Source organism: Myotis yumanensis, unplaced genomic scaffold (assembly GCF_028538775.1).
Source record: "Myotis yumanensis isolate MYYU_CA2020_CCGP unplaced genomic scaffold, mMyoYum1.0.hap1 SCAF_21, whole genome shotgun sequence".
Lineage (NCBI taxonomy): Eukaryota > Metazoa > Chordata > Mammalia > Chiroptera > Vespertilionidae > Myotis > Myotis yumanensis.
In genome coordinates, this window is record NW_027223772.1 from 13500326 (window position 1) to 13527670 (window position 27345).

At 41.4% G+C, this 27345-nt stretch overlaps 1 protein-coding gene and 1 pseudogene across 4 annotated transcripts in view; both read left to right on the forward strand.

The window, feature by feature from the left end:
• Positions 1–19400, forward strand: part of SPIN1 (spindlin 1) — a 94973-nt gene extending 75573 nt beyond the window's left edge. For all 4 annotated transcript variants that reach the window (XM_070400786.1, XM_070400789.1, XM_070400787.1 and 1 more), the window contains 3 exons: positions 7095–7348; positions 11427–11660; positions 15918–19400. In XM_070400786.1, the coding sequence (XP_070256887.1) occupies positions 7095–7348; positions 11427–11660; positions 15918–16117 (688 nt within the window). In that variant the 3' untranslated portion in view covers positions 16118–19400. The remainder of the gene's footprint in view (positions 1–7094; positions 7349–11426; positions 11661–15917) is intronic.
• Positions 19401–24271: 4871 nt separating this feature from the next.
• Positions 24272–26477, forward strand: LOC138998796 (elongation factor 1-alpha 1-like; annotated as a pseudogene).
• Positions 26478–27345: the final 868 nt, after the last annotated feature.

Sequence of the window (27345 nt, forward strand, 5' to 3'; positions counted from 1 at the left end):
CTCCCTGACTTAGGGTCTCTGTGCTCACTCCTGGCTGCCCTATATCTGCCTGAACCACGGCTGCTTCATCAGAAACTGCACTTAATTCTCCAAGGCCTGGACCTCGACTTGTCCTGAAGTCATATACCACAGCCACAGATACAACTCTTATCTTGCCTTGCATTTTAAGTACGCGCATCAGGAGTCATCAGTTACCAAGGAACACTGGCAGCATGACAGGAAGTCATACATAGAACAGGAGAGCTAACCAGAAGTCAGCAGTGTGAAGAAAACCACCACTCAGGTGGTACCAGGCCCGCACAGAAGGCCAACCCAAGAATTCATAGAGGAAAGCAGAAAAGGAAGTGAACATTATCTTTAGGGATCGGGGGCATGTTCATTAAAAAAAAAGCAACTTCAAAATTAGATAAGGAAGCAGTCAATTTGTAGAAATTAAAAATACTATGTAAGATATTCAGGCTGAACTTCAAGTCTATCTGTTTTAACTAATTCAAGAAAAATTGAGGAGTGTTCTTGTTTTTTCAAATTTTTTAGTGAGAGAGGAAGGGTGAATGAGAGAGGGAGAAATATCGATGTGATAGCGAAACATCGATTGGCTGCCTCCTGCACACCCCCTACCGGGGATCAAGCCCCACAATCAGGCATGTGCCCTAGCCCCGAGAATCGAACTGACAACCTTGCAGTGCACAGGACGATAGCCAACCAACTGAACCACAGCAACTGAGCCAGGGCTTGCTGAGGAGTTCTTGATGAACAGTATGAAAGGGAAGTTCAGTCACAGTGGATAGATCTGGAAGTACTAGCATTCATTCATCTAATACGAGCTTCAAAAAGGGGGTGGAAGAGGAAAATAAATAATGAAGATGATTTTGCACAGGTTTCTGTAGTTTGACCAAGTGCTAGTGAGGGACCATTAAAAACATATCACAAGCCCTGGCCAGTGTGGCTAAGTTGGTTGAGTGTCCTCCCGTGCACCGAAAGGTTGCTGTTTCGATTCCTGGTCAGGTGCACTTGATACTTGTTAGGGGGGCCGGTAGGAGGCAGCTGATTGATGTCCTGCTCTCATATCGATGTTTCTCTCTCCCTCTCCCTCTCTCTCTAAAAATAAGTAAAAATGTTTTTAAAGTGTTTAAAAAACACATCACAAGTTCTGGTGGTAGCTCAGAATCCAGGAACAAAGAAAAATCTAAAAGCTGCTCAAAGAGATAAATGAGTTATTGTCAAAGGAGCGAGGATCAGATTGGCATCTGTTGTCTATGACTCTGGGAAATAGAAGAAAATGAAAGTAATTTTTCCAGTAATAGTGCTGAGGGGAAAAGGATGTGGAACCTGACTTGTGTACCTAGGTTATTCAGGGATGAGGGCAAAATAATACTTCGATGCGTGCAATAATACAGAGTTTACATTTATGAACACTATTTGATTCATCAGAGGATATATTGAAAGACAAAATAGAAGAAAATATGTGGAAACATTAAGGGAAAAGGAACAAAAATCCTTTTTTGTTTATTTTAAATAAGGCAATGGTTTAAAAAGTTCTTAAGATAGTAGTAAAAGGAAAAAAAACAATTTGGAACAAAAGTCTAAATTTCTGCAATGTGGTAAAAGTGGCCAGCTGATGTTACTATGAGCTAATGTGTTTGGTTTTTTAAATTTTCCTTTCTTCTTCTTCTTTTTTTTTTTTTTACTAAGAATTTTTTTGTTTGTTTTTAGTTGTGCTTGGTTTGGGAAAGGGAAAGTGTAGGTCAGTGATGGTGAACCTATGACACGCGTGTCAGAGGTGACACGTGAACTCATTTTTTTGGTTGATTTTTCTTTGTTAAATGGCATTTAAATATATAAAATATCAAAAATATAAGTCTTTGTTTTACTATGGTTGCAAATATCAAAAAATTTCTATATGTGACATGGCACCAGAGTTAAGTTAGGGTTTTTCAAAATGCTGACACGCCGAGCTCAAAAAGTTCGCCATCACTGGTGTAGGTTTTGATTTTAATTGTGGGTTTTTAGTAGAAAAATGTAAGTATAAATTTGATATTTTTGAAAGTTAGATAGAGGTCATTGCTATAAGATTAGAAATAAGAGCTGTAGATAAGGTTTATTTGGTGCAAAGAAACCTCATTCTAACTGTACAGATTAAAGGAAGAAAGGGATGAGGAAATGAAAGCAGACACAAAATAGCATGTTGGAACAGACCCAGGCATATTACTTACCACAGCAAAAATTAATTAAATTCCCTTAGAGAAAGTAAGGAAATAAAGTCTGTGCAAAAGAAAGGGTTGCATGTCATCAGAATGAAAGGATGCAGGAGCCACTTGAACAGAGATGCCCACTAGCCATGTTAGTCTCTGTACAGTTCAGAAGAGAGGGAAAGACAGCTGTGACCACTTTGAAGGTGAGTGGGAAGAAGATTTTTGTTCTGAAATGTGGTGACTGAAGGAATGTCTGTGTCCCTCTTCAAGAGCCAACCGCACAGAAGAATGCCACCAGTAAGTGCGGAAAGGATGAGCAACTGAACTGGAAACCGCTGCTCTGAGTTTACCAGTTGCACTTTTCTGCCCTCACTTGGCTAAGTTTATATTGATGTGGTTTTTTTTATTGATTTTTTATTTAATTTTATTTTGAGAGAGAGAGAGAGAGAAACAACAATGTGGAAGAGGAACATTGGTTGCCTCTGCATCCCGATCTAACCCACAACCTGGGTATATGCCCTGACTGGGAATTGAACCCTCCACCTTTTGTTGTTTGGGGTAATGCTCCAACCAACTGAACCACACCAGCCAGGACTAAGTTTATATGTTTTTGTTTGTTTGTTTTCTGAGTTTATATGGTTTTGTTTAGAAGCATGGTAACATAAATTTCATGTCTCTGAGTCTAGGATAGAATATCTTTTGGATTTTAGTCAGTGTTCTCCTAAGCAACAGAACCAGTGTTGTGTGCATGCCTGTGTGTACACAGAGAGAGTGCTTAGAGACCCCGAGAGTATGTGTACACAGAGCGAGTGCTTAGAGCCTTGAGAAGAGCTGATGTGCAGCTAGTGTTGGAAGGCAGAATTGCTTTTTTCAGGGAGAACAGTTTTTATGCCTTCAACTAATTGGACATGGCCCACCTGTATTATGGAGGAGTCTGCTGGTTTACATGTTGTTTTTCTACAAAAGTCCCTTAACGGTGGGGGGTGCGGGGGGGAGTAGAGGAGCAACCTGAGTACTGTGGCTCAGCCAAGTGGCACACTAAAATTCCCCATCATACTGGTGAAGATGCTGTATTTGCTTACAATTTTGGTCGTGAATTGCAAAATGGTGCATATGACTGAATGCCTTCCTCTGTAAGGTCGGGAACTCACCTCTGACTTGGCTGTGAAGAAAGCTTCATCTGTACCCAGCATGGATCACTAGGACTTTTTGCCTAAGATCAAAAGATAGGTAATTGGCTGTCTCTGATGAAATAGCCTATCTAATAATAGACAAACATGGTAATTGACCGTACCTTCGCTACACCTCCCATGGGAGAATCAGTGTGATATGCAAATTAACTGCCAACAAAGATGGCGGTTAATTTGCATACGCAGGCTCCAAGCAGTGGAGCGAAGCCTGACGTTTCTGGGGCCGGTGGAGCAGCAAGGCCTGACGTTTCCGGGGCCGGCGGAGCAGCGAGGCCTGACGGCTCCGGGGCTGGCGGAGCAGCGAGGCCTGACGGCTCCGGGGCCTGCTCCGGCCAGAACTCGGCCAGAGTGAAGGCCTGGGCCCCGGGTGCCAGAGGCAAACCGGTGCCAGCAGCCAGGGGAAAGGAAGGCCTATTGCATGAATCTCTGTGCAACAGGCCTCTGGTATACTCTATAAAATGCCTGTATTCCAAAGAAATGTAGTCACTGTCACCAGGCTTTTTCCACAGAGGGCCAGTTGGACGTAATGGCACATTCCCAGGGATTATGAAAAGGTCTTGAATTTCACTTTCTTTTGTTGTTTGAGTATTAATATTTTCAATTTACAGACTTGATAGTACTTCATTGTTTTTTTCTTCTCTTCCACGGAAGTTTACATGCAGAGTCTATTTATTTACTTATCCTCCTGGTGATACAGGTTGGTTCCTTCGGTGAACAGTTAGCCATTGTCTCTGCCCTTTCTCTCCGTTGAATGTAAGGGAGTCTGTTCCAGGTTACATGGAACTGTTTCTACTCTACAGTTCTTTCCTCCCCTTTAGAGTAGTGTGAGCTCTAGTGTCAGAGAAGATAACAGTTACATACTATTCTAGTTCTTTTGTTCCCAGGATTGTTCTGCAGTCAGATATACTCATAGCTCACTATTGGCCCCAGGCTGAATCTTTCCCAAGTGTTTCTTGAGTATCCAGCTCTGTCCTGCGACTTCTGTAGGAAGCATCTGTGAGATCAGTGTTCCCCAAAATCTCACCCATTCACAGCTTTGTCTGTGGCCTTTTACTTTTGAGGTCAGTGTAGAATTCTTGGCGTATAATAAAATCTTTGGCTACATTTTCTTTCCTGCGAACCTAAAGTTTTTTTATCCCCTTGTCTTGTGGCCGATAGTGTTGCTGTCACGTTCTGATTTTCTTTCCCTTACACATGTAATTCTTTTGCCTGGGTGCCCAAGAAATGTTTTCTTTAAGGTTCATTTGCTTTACTAGAATGTTTTAGTGTCTGTAGCTCTATGTGCATTTGTACATTTTAAATCTTTTATTTCAGGAAAATTTTCTTGAACTATTTCAGTATTCTGTTTCTTCGGTTTTAGTTTTGGGTAATTCTGTTAATATTGAAGTAGAAATTTCATACCTGTCACCATCTCTTAATTCTTACATTTTTTGCCTCATCTTTACGTCATCTATTTCCCTTATGTGCCCCACAGTGTCTATTTCTTTTTATATTCCTCAAGTTTAGTCATTTCTGAAAAGTTTTCAAGTGTTACTTGTTTCCTGACCCGTGCCTGGTTCTCCTCGTGCCTGGTGTAGCTGTCTTGTTGCTCTGATCAGGCCCTGTTTCATGGCCTCTGTGTGTGCCTAATGTTAGGGGGTCGTTTCCTCTCCCTTGTGAACATAGTTTGGGTCTGCCTCCATGGCCTGTTGGCGCATCATTCCGATTGTCACCCTGTGTTGGTTCCATCACAATCCTCTCCTTACTCCTGTACATGAGAGGGAGAGACGGTTCCAGGTCAGCTGCAGCTGTCTGTCTCTGCCTGTGGCATGCTTGAAAATAGAGCCTCTGAGTAGCCTTGATGAGACCTTTTGAGGGCTGCCTCCTTTGGGACTTGCCCTCAGCTTCTGAACCTCCTTTCCTGTGTCCTGTGGCCCCATCCTCCTCATTTAGGATGTTGTCCCCAGCAGTGCCTCCTCAGTGCAGGCTCTGCCTTCCTGGAAGGCAGCTTGCTGGGTGTTTGCAGAGCCTTGAGGGCTGGGGTGGCCCTGGTGTTTCCTGGTTTCCTCACACTCTGCATGGGACCTTGGGAACCTTTTTCCGTCTATTGAAGTTTCCTCTGCGGGCCCTCCAGATGGCGTCCGTCCCGACTGGCTTAGGTAAAACAGGCCTGATCGGGGCAATTCTGATGGTTTGCTGTAACCTGTTTCTCTGTTTCATTAAACACTAACATTTACCAAACTGGTCTATTTAAAATATATATAATTGTAGTTTTAAATATTACAGCCTATAATAAATTGGTTTCTGTAAAGTGTATTTGTGTTTATGCCAGTTGTTCCTAACTTTTATTCATGATATACCAAATAAGAGCTTTTGCCATAAAAGTGTGGGAGGGGCCCTGGCTGGTGTGGCTCAGGGGTTGAGCACTGACCCACAAACCAGGAGGTTGCTGGTTCAATTCCCTGGTCAGGACACATGCCCGGGTTTTGGCTCGATCCCCAGTAGGGGGTGTGCAGGATGAGGTCCTCTCTCATTGATATTTCTCTCTATCCCACTCTGTTCCCTCCTTTTTAAAAATCAATAAAAACATGTATTTTAAAAAAGTGTCGGAGGAGAATTCTTTTCTCTCTAAATTTTCTCATTCTTGGCATAGACTGTATTCAGGTGCCAGCTTGTATTCAGGCCAAGTTGTGCCCCCTTTGAGTATCGTTGGATATCTAGGTGAAACAAATATTTTTTTTCCTAATAACAAGAGCCAGGTGTATTATTTGTAAACATTGTATGTAGATTTTTCAATTGTTAATAATCCAGAAAGAATGTAGTTTGGTGTTGCCCCAATAATTTTTAATATGTGAGTACTTTTGACAAATGTGTTTAAGATTATATGCTTTCTAGAGAAGTAATGGTGGTATAATACATGGATATAAGCCCATCTGAAATGCAGTTTTAAGAATAAACTTAAATGTCTAGTTTATTTTTACTGTTTAAGCTGGGGGGTGGGGGTGCAAAATTATGTGAGCATTAGAATGGATGAAAATGAGTAGTTATACATTTCTTTATAATTTTTTTTTTAATGTGTTTTAATTTTTACTGAGTTTTTTTTTTAAAGAGAGGAAGGGAGAGAGAGAAACATCGATTGGCTGCTTCCTTCATGCACAGGCTCTCCTCTCCCCCACCACCACCACACGCACACACGTACACGCACATGATGGAGCCCTCAACCCTGGCATGTGCCCTGACCGGAATAGAGCCGGCAACCTCTCTGTCTGTGGAACAATGTCCAACCAACTGAACTACACCGGCCAGCGCTATACTTTTTTTGTTTGTTTGTTTACTAGAAATGCACTTATATTCTATAATGCTATATACAGGTGCCTCTTTCTTTGATTAACTGGGATAATTGTGAGTTGATTGTACTAGGAAACTTGGCTGAAAAACTGATGCTTAATATTGGGGCTTGAGTTGCTCCTGAGTAGTCGAAGTTTTTCTGCCTGTCCACACTTGGGGTGCACAAGAAGCTCCTACTGCCAGCCCACCGTGGACACACATGGTGGTAGAGAAGAGCCCCCTCTGTGAGCCACACTGCATGGCTGTGGGACTGCCTGAGTGGCACCATTAGCTAGCACAGTCCGGTGGTCTAGGGAGAGCATGCTAGCTAGCAGCAGTTGTGTTGGGTGCAGTAGTGCATACCTTTGAGCTGATACCTTACGTGTCTGTGTATGTGTGAATACAGAAAACACCGGAGCAGCGTGGGGCCGAGCAAGCCCGTGTCCCAGCCTCGGCGGAACATCGTAGGCTGCAGGATTCAGCATGGGTGGAAGGAGGGCAGTGGCCCTGTCACCCAGTGGAAAGGAACCGTTCTGGACCAGGTGCCTGTAAACCCTTCTTTGTATCTTATAAAATACGATGGATTTGACTGTGTTTATGGACTAGAACTTAATAAAGATGAAAGAGTTTCTGCGCTTGAAGTCCTCCCTGATAGAGTTGGTAAGTTCTCTTTACTATTTCTGCGTTTATAAGCTTTAAAGATAATTACTTAAATGGATGCTTTCTGATTATTCTTCTGTATTATTGGTATTTTTATTTTTATTGGAGGGCAAGCACTATCTATTTACATCAGTCACCTAATACCACAAAAATTGATCAGTGCATGGTCTAAATCTACAGTTCCAGGAACTGTGGGGGATATAAATACAGGGGTGGACAAAAGTAGGTTTATAGTTTGTATGGAAAAAGACATGCAGGTTATGATTATTACTGTGGCTTTATTAATATAAGAGAATGCCACTCATAACTAACTGTAAAAAAACAGACTTTGTTGTTTTTAATCCTCACCAGAGGATATGTTTTTATTAATTTTAGAAAGGGAGAGAAAAACATCGATGTGAGAAACATTGACTGGTTGCCTGCCATATTTGCCTTTACCAGGGATCAAATCCTAAACTCAGGTATGTGCCCTGCCTTTTGGTGTACAGGATGATGCCCAGGGCAAGACCAACAGATTTTTAAATATATATATATACATTTATTGATTTTTTTACAGAGAGGAAGGGAGAGGGATAGAGAGTTAGAAACATCGATGAGAGAGAAACATCGATCAGCTGCCTCCTGCACACTCCCTACTGGGGATGTGCCCGCAACCAAGGTACATGCCCTTGACTGGAATCAATCGAACCTGGGAGTCTTCAGTCCGCAGGCCGACACTCTATCCACTGAGCCAAACCGGTTAGGGCAAGACCAACAGATTTGACAGACTTTTGTTGTGGTAAGAAACACAACATAAAATTTACTATTTTAACTATTTTTAAGGTTACAGTTCAGTAGTGTTATGTATATTCATTCACATTGTTGTGACACAGATCTTTAGAACTTTTTCATCTTGTAAATCTATAATTCTATCTCCCTTGAACAACTTCCATTTTTTCCCTCCCCTTAACCGCTGGCACCCACCATTCTAGTTTCTGTGTCTATGAGTTTGATTATTTTACATACTTAATAAGTATTATACAGTATTTGTCTTTGTGACTGGCTTCTTTCTCTCAGGATAATGTCCTCAAGGTTCATTCATGTTGTAGCATGTGTTGGGCTGTCCTTTCTTTTCAAGGCTGAATACTGCTCCATTACATGTATAGACCGTGTTTTGTTTATCCGTGTGTGGACACTTGAGTTGCTTCAACCTTTTGGCTGTTGTGGTCCGTGCTGCTATGAACATGGGTGTACAAATATCCCTTTGGGAGCCTGCTTTCAGTTCTTTTGGGTGTATACCCAGAAGTGGACTTGCTGGGTCATATGGTACTTCTTTGTTTAATTTTCTGAGCAACATACATACAATTACTGCTTTCCATAGTGTTTGTAACATTTTACAGTCCCACCAACAGTGCACTAGCATTCCAGTTTGCCTACATTCTCACCAATGCTTGTTATTTTCTGTTGGTTTTGATTTGCATTTCTCTGATGATTAATGATTTTGAGCATCTTTCCTATGCTTTTTGACCATTGGTATGTAATTTTAGCAGAAATGTCTGTTCAAGTCCTTGCCCATTTTTTTTATCACGTTATTTGATTTTTTTTGTTTAGTTGTAGGAATTCTTTATATATTCTGGAGATAAATGAGTTTTAATTTAAATAACAGTATGACAAATTTGCTGATAATGATTTTAGATTCTACATTGCAATTAACCTTTAAGGAGCTACCACACGTTGAGATTTGATATAGTATGATAAAAGACTATCTAAAAGACTGTCAGGAATTATATGAAAAGATTAATAGATCAAAAGAATATATAACAGGAGGAATGCTAAAGCAGATATAAGAATCTAGCTGTCGACTTTTCTTACTAAGTTTTTGTTAGAAGATAGTTATTTTTCACTAAAAATATGTTTATATAGTTGGCCAGTGTGGCTCAGTTGGTTGAGCATGGTCCCATGTAGCAGGAGGTCTCAGGTTCAATTCCCAGTCAGGGCACATGCCCAGGTTGTGGGCTTAATAACCAGTAAAGGGATATGCAGGAGGCAGCCAATCCATGTTTCTTTCTCCTCAATGTTCTCTCCCCCCCGCCCTTCTTCTTCTCTCTGAAATCAATAAAAATATTTCACTAAAAAATGTTTATGTAGATATTTTTAAATAAATATTTTTAGATTTGTCATTTATAATTTCTACTAATTTCTTATAATTTCAATATCAGTAGTTGATATTGATGTCATCTATATAAACAAATGGCTCTTTGGGGTCCTCAAATTTTTAGGAATGTAAAGGAGTCCTGAGATCAAAAAGTTTGAGAACTTTTGATATGAAGAAATTTGTTAGATTTTGTTTTAAAATTATACACAGTGGGGAATTCTATGTACTTTTTATTAATTATCCTATAATTAAGCAAAGAAAACCACTTTATGTTTTTAGAATATCCTGATAAATTGGATAAGCAGTATCTCTACCAAGAAATTCTAATCTTTGTTCCTTTGAATTTTATTTAACTGAAAGAAAAGCACTCACGAGTAAAATAGGTTTGCTTATTTATTCTGAAGACATTTGTCTAAAACTGAGGAGAAACCTTAGAATCAGTGAGAACCTCTGCAATTCCCAGTGTTAAAGAAATGAAGCTTGTAATTTTTGTCTACCTCTTTAAAGAAGGTGGAGCAGGGCTGCAGAGGCTGACACACCAGTGGGGAGGCCATGCTGCTAACCACACAGGCCGCCCAGAACAGCCCGCTCTCTAGAATAATTAACTCATGCAACAAATAGGAACCACTGTGAGCTTGGTATTGGAAACACGATGGGAAAGCCTCTGCTTGCATCGTGGTAGGCTAAAAGCAAGTCAACAAACATGTAAAACAGGATAACTGTAGATGATGATAAATGCCATTAAGAAATAAAACCGGGTGAGGTGACTGGTGACTGTGGCTGGTGGGGCTGCTTTCCCCAGGGTGATCGTGGAGAGCCTCTGGGAGGAGACCTGCTCAGGAGCAGCCCCTGAAGGTGTGGGGGCAGCACATGGTCCAAATGAGGAGACCAGGGGGTGTTCCAGGAAAACAAAGGTGTCCATGTCGCTGAGGTGAAGGCAGTTAGGAGGGAGGTGACAATAGGGGTGAAGAGGGCCCAGAGGAAAAGTTGGCCCATGAGAAGCAGTTCATTATTCAAATTATGTGAAAGGAAAACATGGGTGCATTTTAAACAAATGAACATGCCGAGCCGGTATGGCTCAGTGGTTGAGCATCCACCTATTAACCAAGGGGTCAGGGTACATGCCCTGGGTTGCAGGCTGGATCCCCATTAGGGGGCATGCAGGAGGCAGCTAATAATGATTTTCTCTCATCATTGATGTTTCTAGCTCTCTGTCCCTCTCCCTTTCTCTCTGAAATCAACAAAAATACATTTTAAAAAACAACAGCCCTGGCCAGTTTGGCTCAATGGATAGAGCATCGGCCTGTGGACCTAAGGGTCCCCAGTTCGATTCCAGTCAAGGGCATCTACTTCGGTTGCAGGAGACAACTAATCGATGGGTTTCTCTCACATCAGTGTTTCTGTCTTTCCCTCTCCCTTCCACTCTATAAAAATCAATGGAAAAATAGCCTCAGATGAGGATTAATAAAAAGAAAAGAAACAACAACAACAAAAACCCAAATGAACAACACAATCCTAAAACTGCCACAAAGGTCACTCTGGTTGCTGTGGAAGTAGATTGAAGGAGCAAGAATAAAATAAAAACCTAAATAGGTTAATTTCTTAGTTTTAATAAATGGTCTGTGGTTATTTATGTAAGAGGTTAATATAAAGGGAAGGAAATCCTAGTTTAGATATAGCACCAAGAGAAGATGAGTTCAGAAAAATTTAGAGGAAAAAATATTCTCAAAATAACTGACTTGGGGCAATAAAATAGTTCTGATGGAATCAAATCTGGGCTAGGCCCAGCAACGTAAATTTTGGTGGTGGTTCTTAAAACCCACCAGAGGATTCTGATGCTGGCTAGCGTATCGTGTGGACACCATTTGAATAAGTTCAGTTTTCACAGTACATATTCAGTAAAACCCTTTACAGACCATGGTTTTCTTTTGTTTTTGTTCCTAGCAACATCTCGAATCAGCGATGCACACTTAGCCGACACGATGATTGGCAAAGCTGTAGAGCACATGTTTGAGACCGAGGATGGCTCTAAAGACGAATGGAGGGGAATGGTCTTGGCACGTGCCCCTATCATGAACACATGGTTTTACATCACCTATGAGAAAGACCCCGTCTTGTACATGTACCAGCTCTTAGATGATTATAAAGAAGGGGACCTTCGCATTATGCCTGATTCTAGTAAGTATGAATTGACAACTTTTATTTTTGATTATTCAAAAGTAATTTGAATTTTAGAGCAAGATACTTGCTAAACTATTTTGCAGATACATTTTTAATTTTAATTATTAGGGATAAGTCACACATAAGCATAGGTTGTGAAAGTTTTACCTCTTTGCCAAGAGTAATTTACTTTCTGTGGCTATTTCCCTGCTGTGGACTTGGGACTTTCATATGGATGATGTGGTATGGGGCCCTTTGCGACTGGCTTCTCTCACTCAGCACTGTTTTCAGGGCTCGTCTGTGTTATAGCATGTGTCAGCACTTCTCTCTTATTTATGGGCAAATACAGCTCCTTGTGTGCATAGACTCTATTTTGTTTGTTTGGTCATCTGTTGATGGACATTTGGATTGTCCTCTACCTTATTTACTATGAAGACAGAAGCTATAAATATTTGTGTGCGAGTTTCTGAATGGGTGGGTGTTTTCAGTTCTCTTGGGTATATATATAACTAGGAGCGGAATTGGTGGGTCATAGTGATCGCGCTCTGTTGAATTGTTTAGGGTACTGCCAGACTGATTTCAAATGACTGCACTGTTAATGCATTCTCATCAACAGTGTGTGAGGCTTCTGGATTCTCCAGCCCTCACCAACACTTCTTGTTATCTGACTTTTTTATGTCATTGCTTGTGAAGTGATATCTAATTTCCCTGATGACTAAAGATCTCAAGTATCTTTTCATTGTATGTCTTTGGAGAAATGTCTATGTCCTTTGTACTTTTTTCAACTGGCTGGCTGTTGTGGGTTGAAAGAGTCAATATTCTAGGTACAAGTCCTGTCAGCTACATGATTTACAGATACTTTGTCTCATTCTGTGGGTTCTTGTTCACTCTCTTGATGGTGGTCTGAAGTCCATTTTACCTTTGTTGCCTTTGTTGTGTGTGTCTTTGGTGTTGTATCTTGTAACCTCTTGACAAATCCAAGGCTACAATGACTTACCCTTCTGTTTTCTTTTAAGAGTCTTAAGTTTTATTTCTTAAGCTCTTCTATTGAGATCTTTGATATGTTTTGAGTTAATTTTTGTTTATAATGTAGCTTACGGGTTCAGCTTTATTCTTTTGCATGTGACAATACAATTATCTGAGCACCATTTAAAAGAAAACAAATACCAACACAATTCTTTTCCCTATTGAATGATTTTGGCACCCTTGTTGAAAATCAATTCATTATAGATGTATGGGTGTATTTGTGGACTTTCACTTCTTTTCCATTTGCTCATATGTCTGGTTACAATTGATTAAATTGTTTTGTGATAAGTTTTAAAGTCCAGAAGTGTGAATCTGTCACACACACACACACACACACACACACACACGATTGTTTTGCCTCTTCTGGGTCTCTTGAAATTTCATATGAATTTTGGAATCAGCTTATCAGTTTTTGCAAGGAAACCAGCTGGGACTCTGGAAGGGATCATGTTGAATCTCTAGGTCAGTTCAAGGAGAACTCCCGTCTTGACCCGTGAGCATAGGATGTTTTTCTATCTATTGAGATTTTTATTTTCTATCTACAGTGTCTTGTAGTTTTCAAAGTATAAGTTTTACACTATTTTCTGTTAGATTTCTTCTTAAGTTTTTTATTCTTTTTAATGGTATTGTGAATGGAATTAGCCTGTTCTTTTTAAGACTACTCCATATCCTTTCTTCACACATTGGAACCCTGGACAGACACAGACACGATGTTAGTAATATGACTGCATCTCTATTACCTTTATTTTTTTCTATTGATTTTTAGAGAGAGAGAAACAGAAACATGGATTTGTTGTTCCACTTACTTATGTATTCATTGGTTGATTCTTATATATGCCCTGACTGGGGATCAAATCCACAACCTTGGTGTTTAGGGATGACGCCCTAACCAACTGAGCTACCTGGCCAGGGCTTCTGTTCCCCATTTTTCAGTTCTTTCTGTGAACAAGCTAGTCAGTGAGCCTACTCACATGTTCATCAGGCCCTGACTTTCTACCTTCTAGATTGTTTTTTTAATGTTTGTGTACATTTGTTACAGATGTGTAATGGAAAGTATTCATATAGGCAGGAGTTACCATGAAAGCATTTCTCAAGAGCATTACTCCAACCTGTATGAAGTTATTTTTTTAAAAGAGATATATCCAGTCAAAGTAAGTGTTGTGGACTTGGATGATAGAAAGTGTGTGGTCATTTGCACATTACCCATCTCCTCTCCCATCCCAACCACTTCTCCATCCTGTCTTCTCTCTCCAGACTGTTAAGTACTTTTGCGAGTGGTATGGAAGCTTGCTTGCCATTAGAAACAGTGTTGATGCTCTGAGTCAGAGCTCTGCAGTGGCCTCTGTGAGTCCCTTGTTTCTTTGCTCATCTCACTGTAAAATGTCTGGGAACCATGCCTGTGGGATTCCTTTGTAAACATGAAGGGCCATGAAAGTGGTGGTATGATGCTGCTGCTTGAGGGAAAAGCATTTTTGAAGAGATTTCAGCTTTGGTTTCCTCTTCATTTATTTGTTTTAAAAAAAGTATTGATAAGATATGTGTGCTCAAACATTTTAGTTGTATTTTTTGTGTCTCTTAGTGCCAGAGATCAGAATAGGGTTTGGATCATGTTATTCAATAAGAGAATTTGTTGTATTCAGAGGCAAACTACTGTTAACATGATAATGATCCAGACCAGGATCCCTATAAGAATAGAATGGTACACTGCCAACCATTGTGCCGGGATGACCCGCTTAAGCCTGGATTGCCCTGAGAAGACCAGATGTCCGGTTGCCCTACCTGAAGGCCCTGCCCTCTGCTGGTACATGGGAGAAAGCGCCAGTTCTTCAGGACCTATAGAGGCTTCTAAAAATAGAATTGTTAACTCCTACCTTCACCTCCCCTTTTTTCTCTGTTACTTTGTTTCTTTGTTGTTGGTGGTGATGGTTTGCTCTCGTTACATGTGTATTCCTAGAACAGAGTTCCTGCTAGGTCATAGGGCCGTGTTCCTTCACACTTAAGTTTTCCTGGGGACCTTTTAAAAAAATACAGGTGCTTCAGCCATCCTGGGAGACTCAGTTGTAATTTGTCTGGGGATCATGTTCACTTAGCTTAGCACCTAATTTTAAAGCATAGGAAATCTTTTATATTGAATTTATTGGGGTAGCATTGGTTAATAAAACCATAGAGGTTTCAGGTTTACAATTCTTTAATACATCATCTGTAGAAATAAATCTCTTTTGTTTGTTTTTTTTTTTTTAATATATTTTATTGATTTTTCACAGAGAGGAAGGGAGAGAGACAGAGAGACAGAAACATCGATGAGAGAGAAACATCGATCAGCCGCCTCCTGCACATCTCCCACTGGGGATGTGCCTGCAACCCAGGTACATGCCCTTGACCGGAATCGAACCTGGGACCTTTCAGTCCGCAGGCCGACGCTCTATCCACTGAGCCAAACCGGTTTCGGCGGTCTCTTTTGTTTTGAAACTGGGTTGGGAAGACAATGTGTAATGCAGTGAAGTTGAGGATAAAGAAGCTTTAAGAGCAGAAGTACTTAGGCATTTTAAGTGTGTAGCATATTCTTAGTTATCCCTGTAGGCATTGTCTGCTTTGAAGTCCTATTTTAGAGTAACTCAGACTTATTTTTAAGAAGGCATATAATTATTTAGATTTTTTCTCCTTACCCCCTTTCTTCATTTAGTCCTTACCTCTTCAAGTAATTATAGCCGTAATTAAACATGAGCCAAGGGGATTTCTGGTGAGCACTCTTAAATTTGTTTACATGTCTAGATCTTGGGGATCAGCACACTGTTGTTGTAAGTGAAGTTTTGTTTATTTTTTGTTTTTAGTTTCAATCCTCACCCAAAAATGTGTTTTTGTTTTTATGGATTTAAGAGAGAGAGAAACATCGACTGGTTGCCTCCCGTACACATCCCAACCAGGGATTGAACCCACAACCATTTAGTGTATGGAACAATGTTCCAACCGACTGAGTCACCGGTCAGGGTAGTAAATGAAGTTTTACTGGCACACAGCCCCACCATTCATTTATGTATCATCTGTGGCTGCTCTCACACCACAAAGCAGAGCTGGGTAGTTCCTACAGAGACCACATGGCCTCAAGTCTGGCCCTTGAAGAAAAAATGTGCTGACTCTTGGTCTAGATAAGATAAACCAGGATATTAAAAATGTTTGTTAAAATAGATATGAGTTGGTATGTTTCTAAAAAATGGCTATAAATTATTTTTCTCCACTATTTACATATAGATGATTCACCTCCAGCAGAAAGGGAACCAGGAGAAGTTGTGGACAGCCTAGTAGGCAAACAAGTGGAATATGCCAAAGAAGATGGCTCTAAAAGGACTGGCATGGTCATTCATCAAGTAGAAGCCAAACCGTCTGTCTATTTCATCAAGTTTGATGATGATTTCCATATTTATGTCTACGATTTGGTGAAAACATCCTAGATGTCGTCATGAACTTTGCCAAATTTGTGGAACTATTAAATGTATAATTTGTAGACATAAAGACTTTCTGCTTTCCAGTTTAATGAAAGCTTAAATGTCCCTGCGAACCCACAATCTCTGCCAGCAGAACGGGTTTTGTTCTGAATAGTACAGATTTATGTGAACACAAAGCCTTTTGTGTAAGCAACTCCTTCCTCTTAAAAGAAGTCTGTCTGGAGGGGAGTTACAGGTAAAAGTTAAACTAGTATCATTGTCAATTAAAACTGTAATCAATTTTATCCATTTTCCCCTTCACTCTTAACATTCTCTTATTCTGCTGCCACAATGCAAGCATAGTTTGGTATTTTTGTTACTGCCTTTTTTTGAGATATATATGTATCAATATCTACCTATGTCTGTGTGTATACGTATATAATATATATATATGCACACACAGATCTTTGCGCGCGTGTACGTGAGTGTGCGCACACACACACTTTATTGGCAGTCCTTTCTTTGTGGATTGGATGGGGTTAAATCATTTTCTCCAGTTTAATAGGAGCGCTTGACCCAAGTCGGTCATATTTGACATATTAATGCTGCTGATTTAAAATTAAATTTGGGCACAGGAAGCACATAGGGATGCTCAGCTTGTTTCAAAGTCGAAAGTTCAGAGCACCTTTTCCAGTTTGGAGGCTTCAAACCATAAGTCCAAATATAAATCACTTCCCAACAGCTAATGACCCACATTAGAATTTTATAAGACAGTTAGAAATCTGGGTAAAAGGCTGCCTTTAAGTCTAAGCTTTGTAAATTCTTTTGTTTACATATTTTATCAAATCCTTTTTTTTTTTTTTTTTTTTTTTTTAAGCAAAGCCCAGGTGCTTGGTCCACACAGTGTAACGCCAGTGTATTTTGGACGCACGTTGGGTCCATTATTTGTACAAATCAGTAACCTGGATTTTGGTACACAGATTTAAAAGCAACAGCACATCACTCACCTGCGTGTATGTGGCGAGGTCCTGGAAGAACATAGTACTTTATATGAATAATGTAAGTTGAAGAATGATAATGTTGCCCTCGAACAAGTTCTCTGGGACACTTGCATTTTTATTGCTACTATTACTGATATATGATTATGGTCCAAAGGCTTTTTCCCCGGCTTTCCCCCACAAAGAATGTCTAGGCAAATACCAGCTACAATCTCCTGACATCTCTCGGGGTGCTGTATGTTCTTGCTTATAATGTGCTGCTCCTGTGGACACTGTTACACCAGGATCAGTGGCCCATGCTCTTCTGTTGGTGTGACTGATAGCGTCCCTTCGCCACAGAATCCTTCCCTGGCTTATTCCTTCAAGGTGGTTTTAACTAAAAAACTGATTGGTTTAGCAGCAATACACCCATGTGACACTTTGTTTTAGATAAGCCATGGCGGTTTGAAAGGTAGGATAAAGGCCTTACATGAAACTAGTCTCTTGGGGAGATTGGAAATCTTACCTAAGATTTGGGTAGAAGGCTAAACACTCTTGCTGTCAATCGACCTCCATCATGGCTGTCCTTGATGTCAGAGATTTTGTAGTTTAAAGGTCTCACGTGTGGTTTGCATGATGCCCACTTCGCTCCAGGAAGGCTGCGCCGAGTGCTGTTGGATGGTAACCCCGCACACCATATACGTACACACCACGTTTCCTACAGCGTATCCAGCGCCTCATCACAGCAGCCAAGGGCGAGCTTCTCCATGCAGTGAGTTACCTAGGTCTTAGGTACTCCTCCCATGTCTGAACTAGTGTCATCTGCACGCCTGTCCGCTGCTCTCCTGGTGGCTCTTGTAAGAGTGCCTGCATGTGAATCTAAGGCCAACCCCGGCTCCCCAAACCCAAGTGGACATGTGGCCCAGAGAGTGAGTGTGTCTGGCGCGTGCACTACACAAACAGCACAGTGACTTCGGGCTGAAAAACAAAGCTCGCTAGAAGTGTCCTGCTGAGGGTTGGGTCAGTGGAAACATTTCTAGCATTCCTTAATGACTTGCATTGTGCTATTTCCACAAGTACCTTTACCAGCTTCTCAGTACCACATGGTCTGCCACTCTTGATGAATGTGACAAGTGATTATTGTTATTATTTTAATTATTGTTCCATTTTTTGCCTTTAAGGGTGAAAGAAGGGGAAGGGTTTTTGTTGTTGTTTGTTTTCCATCTTTTTTTGTGTGTGTGTGGCTTATACCACACTTCCTGATGCTGTGACTAATTCTGCTCCCTAGCCAAATATATCAGGCTTCATTTTAGGCTCATGTTTCAGATCTGCATGCATTGCTTGCGTTTTCCTGGTATCTGAATGTTGGCTCCTTGTTCTAGGAATCCAACATTAATTTCCAAAATTATCATGGGACTTGTGACAACACAAGACATGAATCTGTATAAAATGTATTGGCCTTCCTCACTGACCTGCTATAGTATTATCGTGTCGTGTGTGCGTGTGTGATGTCTGGCTGCCATGTAAAGCTTCGAAGGAAAACCTTAAAGCAGACCATCCCTTTTTGCATGCTCTCTTCTAAGTAAAATGTCCAATGTAACTAATGAAAAGTGCATGTTAAAGATATTTAGGTTTTTTTTTGTTTGTTTTTTATCTTTGTTTTTACTTGTTTTCAGTTTTCTGTATATTTGCTTACTGTGCTGTTTTAGTGGTTGTAGGATAAAATGCACTGGTGAAGCAAATGTAGTGCCAACAGGAGGTGATTTTCCAGTTGTGTGTGTCATGCAGCATTTGAAGGGACTGTGCATCTTAGAACAATCACAGTGACCTCTAAACCAGATTTCATTTCTATTATTTTACGTGCCAAACCCCGAAGTGCATTGGGCTTGAATCTCTGAACGCTGTGGACCCATTGGAAGACTTTTGATTGTCACAAATTGTAGTGCCTGAAAACATTCTTAAGCTGATTGTCTTTAAAAAAAAAAAGAGAAAGTTATCTAAAGACAAAACAGAAACAAATAATTATGGTCGAAATGTCTGTGGTTCCTTGGAAATGCTGCGCTTTTTGTATTTTCCATCATTGTAGTGCAGTTTGAATGAATGTGTATAGTTCAGAGGTCTTCGTGTTCACATCTTAAAAGTAGGTAATGACCTCATCTTTCAAGCTTGAATTCATTTTTAATTTTATTTTATACAATGTGTAGACAGTTCCCTGTTCTCTGCATTTAGAAGTATAAACTATATAAATCTGTTAATTCTGTAAGTAATTTTTATAATTATGATGTAACTCTATCCTATCCTTAAAACATTTAAAATAAACCCTTTATGTGCAACTTTTGACTGTAAATTTTGTGCTCATGAGCAAAATGTGATGTGTAAAACCTGCTTCTAAAAAAAGTTTTTAAAGTTTTACTTTAAGATTTTAAGTGACCTTTTTTACCCCTTTCACCACGTGTAAATGTTAGATATACATAAAAACAAATAGAATTTTTATTTGAATGATAATATTTAATAATATCTGAAAGGAATGGGGGCATTAATCAGTATCCCAAATATATTATATACATACTTCCAAATATTAAAGTTTGTGATTTGCCATGAATAAGAAATTTTAATTTATCATAAAATTTTTAACTTGTTTAAATAGAATTAAATATGTATTTTATACTTTCATATCTATTCTTGCTTTGTATGCTGCTTATAATGCTTTATGAATACTTAAATAGCAATCTGTAAGATTCTCTAGTAAAAACATCTTCATTTCTCAGTGGTAAGGACAAAGAAATGTAGGTACTACTGTGACCTATATGTACTCTGTTTTACCCACCGGCGTAATTTTAATCAGTGAAGTGAAAAGTAGAGTTTATGATGTGCCTTTATTAGATTCGTTGTTTTTATGTTTCCTGGTTAAGTTTGACTTGTCTTGCACAGCCAAGGGGATGCAGGGCGGCCTCCCGGCCTTGGCGGGAGGCACTATAGACAATGTGGGGGGGAGATGAACCTGGAAGCGCAGGTGCTCACCCTGGGCCGGCCCTTAGTTGTAGTCTTGTGGTGACGGAGCTACAGTTCAGGAAACCTTTCTCCCAGAAACTAACACAGCAAGTGTAGTCTGAGTGTTGGTGGTTGCTGGCTGCTCTTTGTCAGGTCTCATCAGTCGGGTCTGTTGAGAGCAGTCCTCCCTCTTGGGGACTGCAGGGATGGCCCTGCCTTCTTGTTCCCTCTCAGTACTCAGCTCTGTGATCAGAACAGCACTCGCAGAGGCTCAGTAAGCACCTTGCCAAGTACTTTCCTCCATTATGTCATTGAATTCTTAATCCTGTGAGGAAGGCGAGACTTTCCTGTGTTGTGCAGGTGTGGGGAGGGGATGTTGAGTATGTTGTCCAGGATCACAGAGGCTGTCAGGACTCAGACCCTCAACGCTGCTGTGTCAAAGCCTCAAAGTTACATTACTGCAGTGGGATGATCGGAATAATCTATCGTCTAATTTCTGTGGATAGTTTTTGTGTAACCTTAAGTATAAGTTAATAGTAAAAACTTCTTTATTTCCAAATTGCCTAATAAAAAGTCATACTGGTATTAGTCACTAGAATGTAGGAATCTATGTCTCTGTATAGTAAGAATTAGAATCCAAAGTTATTTTTTTCCAGCAAAAATAAATATTTTATTTTGGAGAGAAGTCTGCTCAAGAGATTTAAATAATTTCCATTACAAGAATGTAGATAGCCCTAGCCAGTTTGGCTTAGTGGTTAGAGCATCAGTCTGCAGACTGAAGTTGTCCTGGGTTTGATTCTGGTTAAGGGCACATGTCCAGGTTGTGGGCTCCATCCCCAGTGGGGGGTGTACAGGAGGCAGCCAATTGATGATTCTCTCCCATCATTGATGTTTCTATCTCCCTTTCCCTTCCTCTCTGAAATCAATATATATATATATATATATATATATATATATATATATATATGAATGTAGATAATTTCTATTTCAAAGACACTTTCCATTGTCATTAAATTAATCCTATATAATAAAGAGCTAATATGCTAATTAGGCCAAACAGCAGAACGACCGTCCGACAACCTTCCGGATGAAGCCGGGGCTGTGAGGGCCGGCTGGGGCTGCGAGGGCCGAGCCCCTTGCACAAATTTTGTGCATTGAGCGTCTAGTATTCTTATAAAATGTGGATTTGTTTATGTCCATAGCACATATTTTCTTTTTTTTTTAAAATGTTTTGTTGATTTTAGAGAGAGAGGAAGGGAGAGGGATAGAGAAATAGAAACAACGATGTGAGAGAATCATCGATCAGCTGCCTCCTGCAACCCGGACATGTGCCCTGACCGGGAATCAAACCGGTGACCTCTTGGTGCACAGGCCAACACTCAATCACCGAGCCACACCAGCCAGGCCATAGCACAAAATTTTATACATAATTTTTATAGTAATTCGTTTGTTTTATGTCATGTATTTGTAAGTTTGTTTTTAGTCTTCTGTGTTTCAGAGAACTCAGTGAGTCTTTAAATTGTTTTGCCAGGCATTCTTAGATAGTCTCTGCCCTTATGCTGGCCTTAAAACTCTTTTAAGTTTTTGGTAACCAGTGGCAGATGGCTTTCGGGTATTGCCTTGGCACATCATTTTGCATAAATATGACATTGAATTCTTTCTGCTTCACTTTTACGTGAGGGCACTGGACCAAGTGGCGATGGTAACACTGAAGTATGGGTGGGCCCTTTCCAGGTATTTATTTTTTACATTGGTCGTTAATAGGTGAGCAAGCTGCCAGCCACATTGTAGGCACATTTCTGCCTCCACTTTCATCTTCCTCCATTGCTTTCATTTACGCTTGAAAATTCATGCTCTGGGGGAATGTAAGAGCTGGAAGTAACATGTGAACTACCTAAAGTCCTTCATAGGATGGACACATCCCTATAACTTTAAAATTCCGTGTCTTCATGTTGAATCCCCTGAAGCAGATTATGATGTGAAAAGGACAGAAGAGAGGTCTTTTAAAACCTTGATGTTAACATGAGTTATCAACAAATTGAGTTGAATTCAGCATTCTGAATTGCAAAATAGCTTTAAAGCTTTTGCCTTGAATTTGTCTTTTAATGAACGGATTTGCAAGAAATCTGGTAGTTACTCCCATGCTCTGTATACACACACCTGTGATAAGCTGTGGGCATTCCCACTAGAAAACCCAGAGAGGCCCCTGGTGACATGCTCTTTTCCTGAAAGTTGTTCCTGATTGTGGACTTGAGTTCACTGTGTCTGTTATTTACTAGGGACATCATTTTTACCATAGTGTTGCATTGAGTTGTCCTATAATACTATGGTAAGTAGTTCTAACCGCTGGGTGTGTGTCTTAATTTCCCTGGAATCTGATGTGTCACACTTGGAGAGGCAAGATTGTGGTCTTTTTAGAACAGCTCTGCAGGGGAAATAGAAGGTTAAAGACTCAAAAATGTGCCTGATCGACAGAGTTCATAGTCTGATCGCCCCACAACTGCAGGGACTGCCTCTGAGCAGTCCACGGGGGAGATAACACACCAGAGCCCAGGGAACTATGATGTCCGTTTGTTTAATTCACACACATAAAAATTTACAGAATGGCTCAGCCATCGTCATTGGCCCTATTTTTTGTTTGGTAATTGTATTTTTTAAAAGGGTCATGCTCTGATTAACTGCTTGTGGTAGACCACTGAAGAAGTGCTTTGTGATAAAATTCTACACACGTGTAACAACTTGGGCTGCTGTAACAAACAGCACATGGCTTCAACAGCAGACATTTACTCTTTCTGTTCTGGAGGCTGGAAATCCAAGGTCACGGTGTCAGCAGGGTTGGTTTCTCGTTAGGCCTCTCCTGGGCTTGTAGATCACTGTCTCCCTCCTGTGCCCTGACATGCCCTTCCCTCTGTGTGTGTCTGTCCTGGTCTCTCCTTTTTATAAGGACATAGTCTCTATTAAGGCCCACACTTAGGACCTCATTTTAGCTTAGTCACCTTTTTAAACACCCAGTCTCCAAATACAGGCACATCTGTCTATATATATAAAAGCATAAGTGACCGGCTGGTAGCTATGATGTGCACTGACCACCAGGGGACAGACACTCAACACAAGAGCTGCCAAGTGACAGCAACTTTGCTGAGTGCCCTCTCGCACTTTGGGGCCCTTCGGGGAATGTGGGACTGCTGGTTTCGGCCGATCCCCGCAGGCCAGGCCGAGGGACCCCGCCATTGCACAAATCCGTACACCAGGCCTCTAGTTTTGGTACAGAAGGGATAGCTCTACATAGTACACTAAAACGAATATCGAAAGGAGCCAGCTCCCTGAGTTCTAGATCTGTTTGCCCACTTCCTGCTGGTGTGGTCCAGTCAAATGATTGAGCCCTTCTCACTTGTTTTCCTTGTCTGTATATGGGGAGCATCCTGCCCTGTGACTCTCCAGTGCGATGCTGACGTGCGTGGTGCAGGCCTGAGCCTCCAGGCTGGCATCGAACCAGGACGCGGTGCCTTGTACAGATAGCAGCTTTGTTATTTAAGACCTTGCCATGTGTGCTTTGTTTTGTTTTTTTTTAATCTTTGAGATCACACTTTAGTTCCACATAGTTTCATTTATTATATAATGCCTGGAAGATTCTCGTTTTTATGTTTTTTCAGAAAACTAGCATCTGCATATATAACAATTGTAATAATAAGCACCCTTGAGATATTAGTGGGATGGTCCATCCACATTTTTTATTTTAGTGTAACTGAGGGCTAGACTGTAAGTCTAAGCTTTTTGAATAAAGGTACGTATCTGTTGATGTTTTCACATCATAGCGGTTACAAGCACTAACCTGCTTTTGTTTAGTGTTGCTGGACTTTGCAATGTCAGGCAATGGTCCGATTGGTAGTAATTTAAATAGCAGGTCTACTTTCAGAAAGAATTACTATCAAAGAGGGAAGCTGCCTTTATTATTAAGTATATTTTTTATTGGTTTCAGAGAGAGAGACAGACATCAATGATGAGAAAGAATCTTTGATCGGTTGCCTCCTGCACAACCCCTACTGGGGATCAAGTCCGTAATCCAGGCATGTGATTAGATCAGTGCTCAACCACTGAGCCACACGGGCCGGTTGGAAGCTGTATTTTAAAAAGGACAGTTATGCCCAATGAATTGTAGCTGTGTGTGCAGTGGGGGTAGTGATCGCTGCTTTCCACCCCTGGTAGGCCTTGGTGCACTGTGTTAAATCACTTCTTTGCCCTCTCCCATGATAATTTGAAATCGGTCCCTCCGTGGAGAAGTTTTAAAAGTAGATTATTATGGCTTTTTCGCAACGGGTTTGCTGCCAGAACACAGGTGTTGTGAAAACCACCATTAACTCAAACCCAAGATGGGAAAGGAAAAGACTCACATCAACATCGTCCTCATTGGTCATGTAGATTCCGGCAAGTCTACCACTGCTGGCCATCTGACCTACAAATGTGGGGCATCGACAAGAGAACCATCAAGAAATCTGCCGAGGCCGGTTTGGCTCAGTGGATGGGGCGTCGGCCTGTGGACTGGAGGGTCCCGGGTTCGGTTCCGGTCGGGGGCGTGTGCCTGGGTTGCGGGCACATCCCCAGTGGGAGATGTGCAGGAGGCAGCTGATCGATGTTTCTCTCTCATCGATGTTTCTGGCTCTCTATCTCTCTCCCTTCTTCTCTGTAAAAAAATCAATGAAATATATTTAAAAAAAAAAAAAAAGAAAAAAGAAATTTGAGAAGGAGGCTGCTGAGATGGGGAAGGGCTCCTTCAAGTATGCCTGGGTCTTGGATAAACTGAAAGCTGAACAGAAGCGAGGTGGAAATTCGAGACCGGCAAGTATGTGACCATCATTGATGCCCCAGGGCACAGAGACTTCATCAAAAACATGATTACAGGCACATCTCAGGCTGACTGTGCTGTCCTGATTGCTGCTGGTGGTGGTGGTGAATTTGAAGCAGGCATCTCCAAGAATGGGCAGACCCATGAGCATGCCCTCTGCCTACACACTGGGTGTGAAACAGCTGATTGTTGGTGTTAACAAAATGGATTCCACTGAGCCACCCTGTAGCCAGAAAAGATAGGAGGAAATTGTTAAAGAAGTCAGCACCTGCATTAATAAAATGGGCTACAACCCTGACACAGTAGCATTTGTGCCAATTTCTGGTTGGAATGGTGACAACATGCTGGACCAAGTGCTAATATGCCTTGGTTCAAGGGATGGAAGGTCACCCGTAAAGATGGCAATGCCAGTGGAACCACACTGCTTGAAGCTCTGGATTGCATCCTGCCACCAACTCGTCCAACTGACAAGCCCCTGCGTCTGCCCCTCCAGGATGTCTGCAAAATTGGTGGTATTGGTCCTGTCCCTGTGGGCCGAGTGGGGACTGGTCTTCTCAAACCTGGCAGGTGGTCGGTCAGCTTTGCTCCAGTCAACATTACAACGGAAGGGAAGCCTGTGGAAATGCACCATGAAGCTTTGAGTGAAGCTCTTCCTGGGGACAATGTGGGCTTCAACGTCAAGAACGTGTCTGTCAAAGATGCTCGCCGAGGCCATGTGGCTGGTGACAGCAAAAAGGACCCACCAGGGGAAGGAGCTGGCTTCACAGCTCAGGTGACTATCCTGAACCACCCAGGCCCGATCGGTGCTGGATGGTCACACAGCTCACACTGCTTGCAGATTTGCTGAGCTGAAGGAGAAGATTGATCGTCGTTCTGGGAAAAAGCTGGAAGATGGCCCCAAGTTTTTGGAATCTGGTGATGCTGCCATCGTTGATATGATTCCTGGCAAGCCCATGTGTGTTGAGAGCTTCTCTGACTACCTTCCTCTGGGCCTTTTGCTGTTCGTGACATGAGACAGACAGATGCTGTGGGTGTTAAGAAAGCAGTGGACAAGAAGGCAGCTGGAGCTGGCAAAGTCCCCAAGTCTGCCCAGAAAGCTCAGAGGCTAAATGAGTATTATCCCCAATACCTGCCGCCACCCAGCCTTAATCAGTGGTGGAAGAACCGTCTCAGAACTGTTTGTCTCAATTGGCCATTTAAGTTTAATAGAAAAGGCTGCTTAATGATTACAGTGCATCATCGTAAAACCTTCAGAAGAGGAGAATGTTTTGTGGACCATTTGGTTCTTTTGTGTGTGTGGCAGTTTTTAAGTTATTAGTTTTTAAAAATCAGTATTTTTTAATGGAAACAACATGACCAAAAATCTCACAGAATTTTGAGACCCATTAAAATAAAGTTTAATGAGAAAAAAAATAAAAGTAGATTATGTTTCTAGGAGGGTGCAGCTTACAGGCATTAAAATTCACTGTAGTTTTTGGACATCCCATCTTAAATTTCTGGTATGGATAGTAGCCTTGGTCCCACACTCTAAGAAGAGCCAGCTGCTTTATTTAAAGCCACAGAATCTCATTCAGGTTAACGTGAGCTCGAGAGAAATAACCAGCACGATTGCCAGGGGTGTGATGAAGGCCAGTGCAGCTGGGCCACTGCGTGTTTCTCCACGCGCCCGGGGAATGGAGGCTGTGGGTTCCGAGAGCGCGTTTGTGTCCTGAGAGAGCGAAGCTGCGGAGCTGCTGACAGCATTGATGACTCACCAGGTTCTGCTCACTGCCTGCTCCACAGAGGGCTCTGCTCCACCGCTGCCGCTTAGGTATCGTAATTCTCAGTGAAGCCAGAGTGGTGTTTGGCTTCTCGAGGACACAAAAAGTACAAAAAGTTGCGTTGTATTTTTAGTTTAGTCCTAATTCTCCCAGCTGACTAGCCGACAGCATGTTGGTCCTTTGGCGTCCACAGAGCTGCTGCTGCCCGCCTCTCCCAGAAGAGGTCAGGTCCTGGCCGGTCACGCTGCGTCTTCCATCCGCTGTCTCGGGTTTATGCGCGCACTGTCCTAGTTGGTCATGAATTGCAAGGTGAAGTTTCAAGTTGCTTCCCATTGCTACCCAAACCTTGTTCCTAGTGTCTATGTCTTCATAATCTAAAATATCCTAAAATTGTTTGTTTCATTTTCCTGTTTAAAAACAACTCTAGTTACAGCGTCAGGCTGGAGCAGGGTGGAATGCTGGGTGTGGTTTTGGGTAGACAGTCGTCGTAACTTTAATTGGGTGAATTACCCAGTTCAGTAAGGCTCTGTATTCCTATCTCTGCCATCAGTGGGCAAAGACCAGCTGCATATCTCAAACCAAGGTGGGGCTTTTTGTTTCTTTTGTTAATCCTCACCTGAGGATATTTTTTCCATTGTTTTTCAGAGATAGAGGGATGGAGGGAGGGAGAGAGAGCGAGACACT